Source organism: Eumetopias jubatus, unplaced genomic scaffold (assembly GCF_037043125.1).
Source record: "Eumetopias jubatus isolate StellerSeaLion01/CBP00866 unplaced genomic scaffold, mEumJub1_p1.0 scaffold_11, whole genome shotgun sequence".
Lineage (NCBI taxonomy): Eukaryota > Metazoa > Chordata > Mammalia > Carnivora > Otariidae > Eumetopias > Eumetopias jubatus.
The window spans coordinates 17,147,731-17,161,492 of NW_028274817.1; the positions used below are offsets into that span (position 1 = coordinate 17,147,731).

Genomic DNA, 13,762 nt, shown 5'->3' on the forward strand with positions numbered 1-13,762 from the left:
TCGGTCTTCAAAGCGCTGAAGCCACACGTGTGGAATTAAACTTTGATCTGCAAGTAGGCTGTCATGGTTTGAAATGACTACTTTTTGCTGTTAACGCCACATCTTTATCTTCAGGCCAGATCACCCCCTGAGTGCTGTATCTGTCCATTCAACTCTCTTTTGGGTGTCCCAGCAGACCGGAGGCCTTCCTCCAGAAACTGGAGGCATCCTTAACCCTCCTCCTTCCTCTCCTCTGTGTTCATTTTGACACCAAGTCTGTTAATGCTGCCTCCTAAAACTGTCTCTAGGCTTCCCTCCTTCTTCTGCCTTGTTTTCTGCAGTAACCTTAGGCGAATTTCCCTAATTCCATCTCCGCACCCCATACCCTGTGAGCTTGCCAAAACACCGAGTTCATCATGTCGCTCCCCTGCTGAAACCCCTTCAGAGGCCTCCCTGTCGGCTACAGAAGTCTAAACCCTTTCTTGGGGGGTCCTAAGGCCTTCCACAGCCAGGTCTGTGGCTACCCCTCCATCCACAACCCCTGCCACTCCCCTTCATTCCCAGTAAGAGGTTTTCATTTTTTTTTTAAGGATTTTATTTATTTATTTATTTATTTGTCAGAGAGAGGGAGAGAGCACAAGCAGGGGGAGCGGCAGGCAGAGGGAGAGGGGTAAGCAGGCTCCCCGCTGAGCAGGGGCTCGATCCCAGGACCCTGGGATCATGACCTGAGCCGAAGGCAGATGCTTAACCAACTGAGTCACCCAGGCACACACACCCCCACCCCCGTAAGAGGTTTTCAGTGCACTTCTTCCACACACAACAGGCTAGTCTGTATCCTGTGACTTTGCTCATGCTCATCTTTCTGCCTCATACTCCATTCCTCTCTTCCTGCCTCCTCTCATTATTTGTTTTCAAAATAAAGCAGCAGAAGCTGTTGCCCATATTGTTAGGCTAGCAAGGTGCTTTCATCATACCTTGTGCTTGCTCCAACCATTAGGAACACATTCTGTTGGGGCGCCTGGGTGGCTCAGTGGGTTAAGCGCCTGCCTTCGGTTCGGGTCATGATCCCAGGGTCCTGGAATCGAGCCCCGAATCAGGCTCCCTGCTCAACGGGGAGTCTGCTTCTCCCTCTGCCCCCTGCCTTCCGCTTCCCCTGCTTGTGCTCTCTCTCTCTCTCTCTCTCTCTGTCAAATAAATAAATAATCTTAAAAAAAAGAACACCTTCTATCGAAACGCCATGTCTTGGCGCTGCAGGCACCCCGTGCCAGGCACAGGTGAGGTGCTTGCACTGAACTGGCCACGGGAGGAGCGCCACCCCCTGCACGTTCCTGTCGGACTGGGCTGTCACATCTTCAGGTGGCCTGGCTGGGGAGACTGCTTCTCTGACAGTTCCCTAACAACTCTCCTCAGAGTAACGAGCCTTCTGGATCCTTTGCCCAACCAAACCTCCCACGTGTTATCCTTACCTGCCTTCCCACCTCCAGCACACTATGGTATCTGGGAGGCCACTGGACGACACTCCCGGACACCAACCTTTAAGCCTTTCCACCGCCGGGATCGTTCTTTCCAGCAGCATCGAGTGTTTCCCGTTGAGGCAACCTGGGAGCCCAGGCCTGTCTTCCCTGGAAGACGTGGGCTGTGGGCAATCCCTGGACCTGTTATCTTCAGAGGGTAGGACAGCTGCGGTCACCAGGGCAGGCAGGGTGTGCACATGTGTGCATGTGGGTGCCTCTCATTTCTCTGTGGCCGTGACCATCCCTGCAGCGTCTGTCTCTGCCTCCCTGGGGTGCCTCCTCTCTTTCCACGTGAGGATGGTGCTTCCAAAACATTGGTCATGACATTCACCCTGGTGGTGGAGATCTATCTGTTCCCAAAGACAAGGGAGCGTGTTGAGGAAGGAGAGCCTCCGACCGGCACAGGGCTGCACTCTAGGATTTACCAGAAGATGTCACTGTCGGCTTAAACCAGTTCGACAAGGCGGGGCAGGAGGACTGTCAGCTAAGCATGAAGGTGACTTTATTATGGGGGTTTCAACTACCCAACAGCCCCCATTATAATGCATGCCTGCTAAAGCTGGTTGAAAGGTTAATCCAAATGTGTCACTGGACTTCATAAATTTCTTTTTTTTCCAAATAATCAGACTAATTGCCACTAAGCTATCGCCTCCGGCCTCTCATAAAGACTCGATAAAAATGTGCTGAACGAAGGAGTGAATGAATACCACAGCAAGGGGCAGAAGGAGGAAGCCCGTGGGAATAGTAGTCACCTTTGTTGGTAAAGGCTACCGGGCACCAGAAGCTGCCAGCCCTTAAGCAAGGGGTCTTCGCAGACATATGAGTTTTCGTGGCCCTAGCAAGGTCAGGTCCTAGGAAAAGCAGTGAGGTGGGCGCTCTGCCCTCTCCATCCTCACTCCCAGAGGCGCCTCCTGTGCCCCATGCTTGTTTAGTCCGGAAAAAAATATATAAAGTAATTTTAAAAAAAAGAAAACTTTCTGTGATATTTGCAAGGCACTTAGAAGATTCTCCAGAGTTTTTGTAGGATGGGGCATGGCCTTCCCGGTCCCCAGCTCTCTCCCTCCTCTTCCCTAGAAGTTCTAGAAGAGGAGCACAGAGTCCCTGTCCAGGAAAACACCGTTTAAGCAGAAATACAAACAAGCAGTCACAGTTCAGTATCAAAAGGGTTTTCACAAAGGCTAAGTAACTGTGGACGTACTATGGTGCCACAGAGGAAGAGGGGAGGGCTGACAGCAGGCGGTGGGGTTACGTTTTCTCAGAGGAGAGATTGTACTTGGACTACAACTTGAAGGAGGTTTCGAATTTTCCAGTCACAGAAGGAAGGTCATGCCCAGCAGAAGAAACAACATGCAGAGAATAGAGGCATACAGGATAGACCCCGGGGTGCCTGAGTTGCTCGAAGCCCGAAACGTTACTGCGTTTCAGACTCAGCCCGTCGGTGGTTGCGTCTGAAACGTTGCCGCCAACAGACTCAGCCCGTCGGTGGTTGAGTTGGTTCCCTTTGGCAGGCGTACAGAACCACCACTCTCTCAGATGGGAATGAATAGATTTCACAAAAGCCGCCAGCCATTCCTCAGGTTTTCTGTAAGAAGCGAAATGCTAATAGTGTTCATTATTGTTTTCCTTCCACAATATGCCCTTCCTTGACCTCAGCCTTCATCTACTGAATCTCAGTGGGGGAAAAAATCATTTCTTAATTAAAAAGCACAACCCCAGGGTCGTTACTCCCCTTGAGTATGTCTGATCACATCTTAGGCTTTGACATTTCTGGGGTGCGGTGCGTGCGTGTTCACCTGCTGTGCGTGCGTGCACGTATGGGTTCAGTGTTCGTTAGTCCACTACTTGAACAAAGAACTTTTTCAGTTTGCAGCTTTAAAGTGAAGATAGCCATATGGCAGAACCTTCACACTTGTTGACACCCGGGTATCCTTTCAGTAGGTAAAGAAAGGGAGCATTTTGGAGCTGATAGAGTTAACTTTGCTGGGCCGGGAATATCACGCGAGCTAAGGCTGAAACCGAGGTGGTAGCCTGCATATGTGCCATTGGCAGTTACCATGTCTATTTCAGTCGGTGACTAACCACAATGTTTATTTCTGGAGGCCCCGGGTTGCTCTGCCGATCTCTGCCCGCCGCTTCCAGAACCAATGAGCCATGATGTTAGGACAACAGGCAGAATCAAAGCATCATATCAACACTCTTTCAATGAGGTTTTATTTTTTAATAAGGTATCCTGATTAGGCTGGATATTGGGAAAATGCTTTCGTATATTTAGTAAGAAAGGTTAGAATTTTGTGATCAGTTAATGGGGATATGACATAATTAGGGGGGATATGAAATAACATGGCTGCCTGCTTAAGCGCCTGAGGTCGTCGGGAGGGTTTTGTCACTGGCTGGAGAAAGAGAAACAGGAGGAGCGGGAAGAGGAAGTGAAGAATGACAAGGACCATGTGCTGGGCCTACACTTGGCCTACTTTCGTTCGCTGCGGTACCAGCAAATTGGGGGAAAGGGTTAGCTTCCCAGATGGGCTCGTAGGACTCGGACAGCAGTCTACAATGCAGTTCACAGGACAAATGCTACCAGATCACCATCATTCCCCCTTTGCCCTCCTTACTGATCAGTGAACATCACATACGCCATGTACCTCGCTGACTGCACTCATGTCACCACAGCGCTGACTGTTGGTCTTTGTGCTTTGCCCATAGGAACTTCCACTACATCACCATCCTCCGAGACCCAGTGTCCCGGTACTTGAGTGAGTGGAGGCACGTCCAGAGAGGGGCAACATGGAAAGCATCCCTGCACGTCTGTGACGGAAGGCCCCCAACCTCCGAAGAGCTGCCCAGCTGCTACACTGGGGATGACTGGTCTGGCTGCCCCCTAAAAGAGTTCATGGACTGTCCCTATAATCTAGCCAATAACCGCCAGGTGCGCATGCTCTCCGACCTGACCCTGGTCGGCTGCTACAACCTCTCCGTCATGCCTGAAAAGCAAAGAAACAAGGTCCTCCTGGAAAGTGCCAAATCGAATCTGAAGCACATGGCATTCTTTGGCCTCACTGAGTTTCAGCGGAAGACCCAGTACCTGTTTGAGAAAACCTTCAACATGAACTTTATTTCGCCATTTACCCAATACAATACCACTAGGGCCTCTAGCGTAGAGATCAATGAGGAAATCCAAAAGCGGATTGAGGGACTGAATTTTCTGGATATGGAATTGTACAGCTATGCAAAAGACCTCTTTTTGCAAAGGTACCAGTTTATGAGGCAGAAGGAGCATCAGGAAGCTAGGCAGAAGCGTCAGGAACAACGCAAATTTCTGAAGGGGAGGTTCCTTCAGACCCATTTCCAGAGTCAGGGCCAGAGCCAGAGCCAAAGCCAGAGCCAGAATCCGAGTCAGAATCCGAGTCAGAACCCAAATCTGAATGCCAATCAGAATGTGACTCAGAATCTGATTCAGAATCTGACCCAGAATTCGAGCCAGAAGGAGAACCGTGAAAGCCAGAAGCAGAACCCAGGTCAAGAGCCGAGCGATGGCAGCGCCAGCAATGGCACCAATGATTACATAGGCAGCGTAGAGAAATGGCGTTAAGTGGCTCCCAGAGGCCTTTGCACACTTGTCCCAAAGCGCCAGTAGAGATACGGCAAGTCTTAAAACATGAGAGTTTCCAAACACATCCTGCTTCCTTAAGTTTGGAAGTTAAAAAAAAGTTAAGATGTTGCCTTTACAGTTGCCTTTCAATTAAATGTTATACTGTGCGTGGGTAAAACAACTTTAAGCATGTAATTAAATTGCCTCTTTTTGGTTTGTTGGAGTATTTATAAAATCCAAAAGCCAAACCAGACTCGCCAGAAATTGCTGTTTCGATATTTTAAGAAATTCTTAAATTAGCTATAGAGACAAAATGAAAGCATAAAATGTGGCCATTCAACTTATGGCTAAGAAACGTCTCCAAATTATTCATGATACACTGTTAAAACTTGCTCTTGGAAGCAAACAGTTGTTCCCAGGGGTAAGCAGGAATATACACATTTAAAAAACCAAAATTAACCACAAAACCTTTTATTTCCTTCTGATTTTAACCAGGAATCTATTTAAATGGAATAAGAACTGATGGTAAATCTTACCAAACTGTAGAAATGAAGATTTTTCTCTCCCAAACATGGGCAGTTTTATGTAAGAAATATTGGCTTTTCAAGTAGAACAGGATTCATATCTTATTTAAGAGATGTTTAGAATTTTCAACTTTTTCTACCTTCTACTGTTTAAAGGTTTTAAACAGGGTGTATCTCATAGTAAACAAAAACACTTTTCTCCCAAATGAAATACCAGTGTAGAGATCTAATTTTCAGACGCTCTCTGGGCACTGTAATTTCAACAGTTCTGGAATCTTGTTGGCGCTGCTTCTCATTCATTTGAAGGCTTCTCCGAGTTGTGCTCATTCCAAAATAACCCATTTATAGAATCTTTCTTCATCATCTAAATGGTGTGTTGCTGAGTTTCTTGTGATATATAATCCTGGATTAAAGTCAGGACTTTCTTTCTATAGAATTGTCTTATCAATGTTTGTGTAGTGAGGTCCTTATCAAGAAACTCTTGAACAGGATAACGTGTCTAAAAATATTGCTGAAGTTATTCTTGATCAGATAGAATTGAACCTGAATGTGAATGAATTGTTATTGACTTTTTGTACATTCTTATTGTGCCATTTCCAGTTGGGCTGGCTGCTTCTAGCCCATTTGTTTTTTGTGTTGACAGATTGTAGACAATTACGATATGAAAAAAAGAAAATGGTAGAATAAGCATTAGGATAGCCAGTTATTCGGTAACACCAAAAGCTATATCTCGATACTTTGGGCTAACTCTCTACCCGGTTTTGTTTGAAGAAAGAACAAAGAGAAAGAGTGTTCTGCAGTGAGGTTGAGTCTCAGGAGCATATGCATTGAGGACAGTGATTTCATGTTAAGTCTCTGCACAAACACTTGTAGGCGATCAGTTATAGAATCGAGCAGGGCGAAAAGAAAGATGCTAGCACCCGCTGTGCTAGCAAGCATCGTGATTCTGGGCAGTTTCCATTTTATGGGTTTTGCTATACTTTGTAGGGACCTACGCTAACCCCCTGGCTGTCGAGCCGACAAGACAACTGGAAATAGCATTGATGTTTTCAGGAGCGACATGCTTAGAAGTATGACGATAAAGTCACATCTTGTACAATCCGTTGCTTATCTGCATGATCTAGTCTCATCTGTAATACTTATGGCCACAAGCCGGACAAGAAGCTGCATATTTGGGTTTAAAAATAAATTTTCTTGACGCTGAGCTTGTATCACTATTGTCTGAAGTGTGTTTTATCTGACAGTATTGCAGTCCTGGGAAATCTGAGAACTGAAGAACTGAAAGGAATTTTTTTTTTTTTTAAACTCAAACACACCTTGAAGTCCACGTGTTTTAGAGTGAAACTATTTTGTGTACATTGTGTTTTTAAAATAAAGATCCTGTAGATCACTGTGGTATCTCAGTTTTGTTTCATTTTAATTGACACGTTTGCTCTTAAAAGGGTTAAGTACCTTTGGAAAGCAGGATGGAGCCCGAGCCAGTGGAAATGTCTGTTACAGGGGAAAAAAAGGAAAACCTTTTGTGTTATTGCTGTGGTGTGCATGGCTTGCAGAGATTACGTGCATTTTCTCTGTCTATACTGATTATTGTATATAAGGGATGTTATAAATACGCGTTTTTGTCATCATCCTATAAATCCCATGATTTCAACTGTAAACATCCGTTCAATGGTGTGGCTTTACAATTCACTGATTTTGTGTAATTTAACAACAGATATGAAATAAAGTTTAAATTACAGACTCTGAGTAATTTCGTGATTTCAAGCGTTGCAGCTGCTAGGCATCATGACACCGAAGACGAGTTCTCCTCTCTCAAGGAGTTTCCTTTTGAACTCGTGGCCACCGGGTGTGGAAATGAGATGACCCCTTTCTAATCTACCAGGCTAAAATGGCCGTTGCTTTGGGGGCTTCCTTCTGGGGGCCCACACTGTCTCCTCTTTCGGGTTAAGACAAAGTTGTCAAGGAAAGACAAGGGTTGCTCTTCTTACAAGGATGCTCTTCTTAGAATGGGATCAGTCCATTTCTAGGGCTCCACTCTCCTGACCCAATTACCTCCCCAAGGCCCCATCTCCGGATGCCATCACCTTGGGGTTAAGGTTTCAACATATGGATGTAGGGAGAACCCAAACATTCAGTCCATTACTCAATGCAAATGAAATGTGTGTGAGTTTTAATTTAACAGTTATTGAAATAGATATTTGCATGCCTAAAAGCAGGCAGGAAGGAAAAATGGGGCTCTTTGTTTCTTCTCTATCCCCTCTGTCCACAGGATAGAGGTTAAAGGTAAGCTTTTAAATACTGGCTTTTAAAGTCACGGGCATACCGTGATCTAGTTAGGTGTGAGGTACGTAGTTTGCCCAACAAACCTATGGTTAGGACTATAGATGGGGATGATTTGCCCTTGCCATTTCCTAAAGAGAATTTAGATATTGGTTGCATGGATTAGAGGGAAAGAAAGCTATCAGTCTGTAGGGTTTAATTATTACGTGGTCTGCAAACGAAGAAAATGTTGCCCATCAACCATTTATTGAGCAAGAATTGGGTGGCCAACGGTCCTAATTGTGTAAGTTCCTTGGGAGGAATTGTGAACAGGAACATAGAGGCCAAGAACTTGAAATAGTTAGGAAATAAAAGTTGTTTCCCTTTGCCCTTGAGAAGGGTACTCTTGGGGAGCCCGGCAGTCTTACTGAAGGGAGTAAACCATAGGAGCCCTGTGCTATGCTCAGGGCACAAGATCAGGGTTGGCTTCGTAGGAAATGAACTATCGTGGTTGCCCAGAGAGGAACTGTACTGAAGAAAAGACTAGTTGTCCCAGTTCCTAAGGACTTCAGATTCTCAGTAGGAGTTACAACCAAGTAAGAATGGAGCTATCTTTGGGGGCAGGGGGAGGCAGTGAGTAGAGGCTCTGAAAAAGCCTAGTCTCCCCACTCCTGAGACACAGAAGAGCGACAAAGTGGTGCGGGGGTGGTGGCGTGGGACCCACAGTTCTCCTGCCCTGTCCTAAAGAAGACTTCCTTCTCTCTCATCTTCGCTAGGGATTCAACTAAGTAAACAAACAAAACCCGGGTGTTTTGTACGAAGTATAACAAGACACAGTGGATGCCGACTCCAAGAGTAGTCCCATGGGATATTGGAATCGGGCCATCCTAATCTCTCACATGGCAAGAATGAGGCAACCCGACAGCAATTACATCAACACGTGAAAAATTCTAAAGTAGATTTATAATCCATCCCAATCAGACCTTCGCATATGTGCAAAGCCCTCAGAACTGCAGGAGAAAACTATCTTGAGAACAAAGTAAATCAACTTGTTTCTCGGGGCCAGTGACCCTGTTCTGACCAGCTAGAGCCGGCATCCGAACACTGCGAACCTGCGGCCAAAGGCAGCCCTCCACCTGCTTTTGTAAATCAAATTTTACTGGAACTCAGTCATGCCCGTTTCTTTACATATCTCCTCTGGCTGCTGTCACACGACGGAGGCAGAAATTGCAACAGAGATCCGATGACCCCAAGAGCCTGAAATACTTCTCTCCTTGCCCTTGAGAGAAAACATCGGGCAACCCCTGAGCTAAAGAACAGTCCAAACGTCCTAAGGAGTGAAATCCTGGCAGAGTTTATAATGAGCCCAGCGTCGGAGAGAATACAGGGGTATGATACAAACGACACACTGCCCAATGAAACAACACTGCAAACAGCATTTATTGACTACTTACTACATGAAAGTCACTGCATTAAGCCTGAGAACAGCGAACACTGATCTTTTCTCTCAGGAGTACGGGAATCTAAAGCAAGTGCTGTGTCAGACAGCAGCATTAAGTTAAAAGCTTAATTAGTTCCTCCGTGTGTGTGTTCGATCTAAAACAATAGACGCATGTGAAGGAAAAAGTGAAATTACCTACACAACTCTCCCTCCAAGTAACTAGTATAATTACATGATTTCTTCCAGACCTCCTTGTCTTATTCCCATTCAGATCTAATCTCCCTCTGTCTCCCCAGCTGTGTGTGTGTCTGTGTGTGTGTGTGTGTGTGTGTGTCTCCAACACACACATAATACTGACAACAAAAATGAAACTACGTCATTCTCGTTATTCAATTTCCCTTTTTTTTGAAAGCTCAGTGGCATATCATGGTTTTCCCTGCACAACTGGCACTGGATGGTTAACCCTAGGCCCCCAAACTGGGTCCACACTGGCTGGGTCTGTATCCCAGCCCCACCACTTACCAGCTCTGTGACCTTGGGGAAGTTACAAACCTCTCCGTGCCTCAGTTCCCGCCTCCCACCCCGGAAGTGGAGGAAATAACAGCTCCCATTTCAGAGGGTTGTTGTCGGCATTCAACGAGGTCATATTTGTAAAGCACTTAGAACAGTGCCTGACACAGAATAAGCCTTACATGTGTTGGATAGTATTATCATGATCACGATCATTGCCATTAGGATGAAGGGCCAGTTGTCTGAGAATGCCCATGTCTTTAATAGCTCTACACTGATTTCCGAGATCAAGAATTGAAACTATTGGCAAGAAACTAAGCAAAAAGTAGTGTGATGTCCCACTGTGACTCATTTTTCAAAACTTCCCTGAGACTATAATATATATGTATATATATTACAATAGTCACATCATTAAATATATAAAGACCTATCCTGAGGTTTGCTTTTGAGTAAGTGCAACCACTGACAGAAGTATTCTGAAAGATCTAATCCACAAAATGCCAAGTGAGTCACTGATAACTCTCTCCAGCAACGAAAATACATTATCTGACGTCCCTGGCTGATTTGGGACCTACCTTATTGCACTTGAGCAAGGATGACTCGCTCACCAGCCCTCTTCTTCTCCCACCCACCGGTCCACCCGACATTGCCACTGCGTGGGCCTATTTGCATGACATATGAGAGGGTCCCAAAAGTTCAGCTGCCGGTCTCACGGGTCTGGGTTGGCACCTGGAATTTCCACACTCCAAGTCTCTACTCGGGGTGGAAGCAGCCTGTTCAGAAGACCCTATTAAACTGCATATATGCCACCTGGGAGGGAGGAGGGAGAGGAACCCATTAAAAGTTGGCTCATACTAGTTTATAAGATTAGCGGTCACAAAGGGCCCATGCAAGTCTCGTAACTTCAGGTAGCTCGCCTGGCTTTAAAAAAAAGAAAAGCAAAAGAATACTTTGCTTCGATTCCCATTTGAATTTCTAAATTTTGATCTTGTTGCCTTAAGGGCAGGACAAGGTTCAATAATCCTCATCAATTCTCATTAAGTTTTATAAATTCTATTCTCATTATGCCTGGTGAGATCTTGTGACTTCACTAATCTGGGTAGGATTTAATGATGCCTAACTGGACCTAAGAAAACTTTAACAGTTTTTGTGACTTGAAAATGCTCTCCTGGATTTCACGTGACTCAAGAGGACCTGAGGGGAACGGTCAAGTCTTCAAAGAGAAGGCTATACCATAACTTGATGCGGCCTGACCAGCCAGCTGGAGCCAACCCTAACCGGCCTTTTTGTGGCTTAATTCTAACGCAAGAGTGGTTTTGTCTCAAGCCCGAGAGAGGCCTTCTGTACCTGAAACTAGTTCGAGCAGGCTCATGTGCCCATCAAGGTCCTTGGGGTTATATGGTAAAGACTCCATGCATTTGATCAAAGAGGCAGAGTTAGGCTTTGCAACCCTGAACAGGTAGGAAGGAAGTTAAAGGAAGGAGCCTCAGCACTGACTAGTCAAGATGAATAGGATGGATCAAGAGTGAGCTTGACCTCTCTAACAGGCATCAGTAGTTTCCCAAGGCTCCCCAGAGTCCACTGGAGTTGAAAACACGCTCTCCCCCAAGCCCCCAGGAACCTGGCAGGATGGGTCATTGTTTTGATTTCCACCACTCCCACTCAAGGTTAGGTTTCCATACTATTCTCCCGTCCTGAGCCTCTTTCTTGACCACCACGCTCATCTTCCTAAAACTGCGTCTCAAAACATCCTCCATGGACTTGTGGTCTCACAATGTGTTTGTGATGTGTTTCTTTAAAGATGCAGATTCCCTGGCCCCACTGCCAAGTTTCTGAATCAGAATCTCGGGTGCAAAGCAAGGGATTCTGCCTTTTGGTGAGATTCGAAGATGATTCAAAGGGGATTCGAAGATGATTAGGTAAATGCGGGAGCTACCGTCCTAAACCACAGGTCTGATCAATGTACCGCCCTTCTCAGAAAGCACTGGCGGCTCCCCACTATCTGCAGATTGAGTCCACACTCAGCTAAATGCACAACGCGCTCGATAATCTGACCTCCACTCTTCCGAGGCTCACGAGGCTCACCGTTGAATGCCACCCTACTTGGATCTGAACCTTTGCTTCAGGCTAAAGTTCTTTACTCCTTGTCCTGGGCAGGAGATTTCCAAAACGAATGTGAATAGGAGTTTTTCAAGTATCATTGACTCTAAAAAGCTATATATATAAAATCTTATGTCGGCTGATTGCCATCTTAATAGAGTTTTAATGAACTCTAATAAGCCTAGGGTCAAGAGCATGTGGCAACCAATTAGAGCAAGCAAGTTGAGCAGGTGAGCGTTTCCACCCTGAAAGCATCTGTCCAGAGCAGAGGAAGCCAACCCCAGATAGGCACCGGTTCAAGCCAGTGGGGCCTCTGTGAGGCATAAAGATTAATGGGTCATTTGGGTCACGCTGCAAGCTTCACTCTCTTATTGCCTACTTGCTTCCCCTACTTTGGGTCACGGTGCCCCACGTCATGGCCAGGCCAGCCCCAGGCTCTGGAAGTAAGCCGGTCCTGAGTCTGGATGCATTTGATTAACCAGCTTTGGCTTTGCTGACCCAATGTCCAGCTTCTGGCAACTTGATTTCTGTCCTAGAGCCCATTCATCTGACTACCCTGCGTTGAGCACTTTGCTGTGAGTTAGGAAACCAGCAGGGGAGGTCAGGGAAGGCTGTTACCAAGAGAATGATTCCTAGGGCGCCTGGCTGGCTCAGTCGGGGGAGCATGCGCCTTGATCTCAGGGTCGTGAGTTCGAGCCCCATGTTGAGGATAGAGATTACTTTTAAAAATTTAAGAAAAGAAAATGATTCTCAGCTGAGTCCCTTTCCCAGGACCGAGAGCCTGCTCTAAGCCCCTGAATGAATGAAACCCCTGGTAGAGCTGCCTGTCTCCAGCTGTCTTTAATCTCCAACCGCCTGCTGTTTCCAGAAGCTCTGCAGAGGCAGGTTCTGACAGCTCAGCTTGAGGCTACTTAGCTGGTCCTGCTCTTGGGTGGAAATTTCTGAACTATTACATAACAGCTCCACTCCACTAAGAGAAAAGAGCTCTTATTCAGCCCAGAGACCTCAATGCCCACATCGGACCCATCTCCCCGCCGGATTAGGAGCACAGCTTAACGGTACATTCCGACCAGGTGGGAAGAGTTCAACTCCTAATGATGGTGAGGATAACCATGATGAACCACACCATTTGTTAAACACCTATTGCATGCCTACAGCTCTTCCTGGTCCTTCGTACAGTAAAATAATAGTAACACCAAGAACAACAAGCATGGCAGAACTAGTAGCTAGTATCTTTGGAACCGTATTATATCTCAGATGCCGTACTAAGTCGCTTATATGCACAACCTCACTTAATCTTCACGGCTACCCTGTGAGGCAGGAATAATTACTTCCCACATTTTATAGAGGAATAGGCTGAGGCTCAGGAGAGCTTAATTCACATGCTCAATACTTAGAGGCAGGAGCCCAAACCAAACCTTGTTGGAACTCCAGGGCTCTATCTCTCTGCTTTATTCATTATTTAAAACATTTAATTATGGGAAGATCCAAACCTTTACAAAAATAGAACAGCATCATGAAGCCCCATTTCCCTATCACTCGGCTACAGCAATTATCAAGTCTCGGCCAATCTTGTTTCATCCATGTCCTCACTCACTTGCCCTACAATCTGTAATATTTTGAAGCAATTCCCAGACATCATCCATAAAAGAAGCTTCATCTCATTTTTCCAAAAACACAGACAAGTGCGTTTTATTAGTTCCCTATTATAGAGAGAAGCAAACTGAGGTTCCGAGAGGTGGGTCCCTGGCCACACAACTACTCTAGCAGAAGCTTCCTCCAGAACAGCAGCTGGGGATCGAGGGCCTTGAGCTCCTGATACAGATAAGCTAGGAAGCCATTTCTG

The 13,762-nt window shown here is 46.1% G+C and overlaps 1 protein-coding gene across 2 annotated transcripts in view; it reads left to right on the plus strand.

Annotated features, from left to right (window-relative positions):
- The window catches only part of HS6ST2 (heparan sulfate 6-O-sulfotransferase 2), a 280,536-nt gene extending 275,454 nt beyond the window's left edge, over positions 1-5,082 (plus strand). For both annotated transcript variants that reach the window (XM_028092709.1, XM_028092710.1), the window contains one exon: positions 4,197-5,082. In XM_028092709.1, the coding sequence (XP_027948510.1) occupies positions 4,197-5,082 (886 nt within the window). The remainder of the gene's footprint in view (positions 1-4,196) is intronic.
- The last annotated feature ends 8,680 nt before the right edge of the window (positions 5,083-13,762 follow it).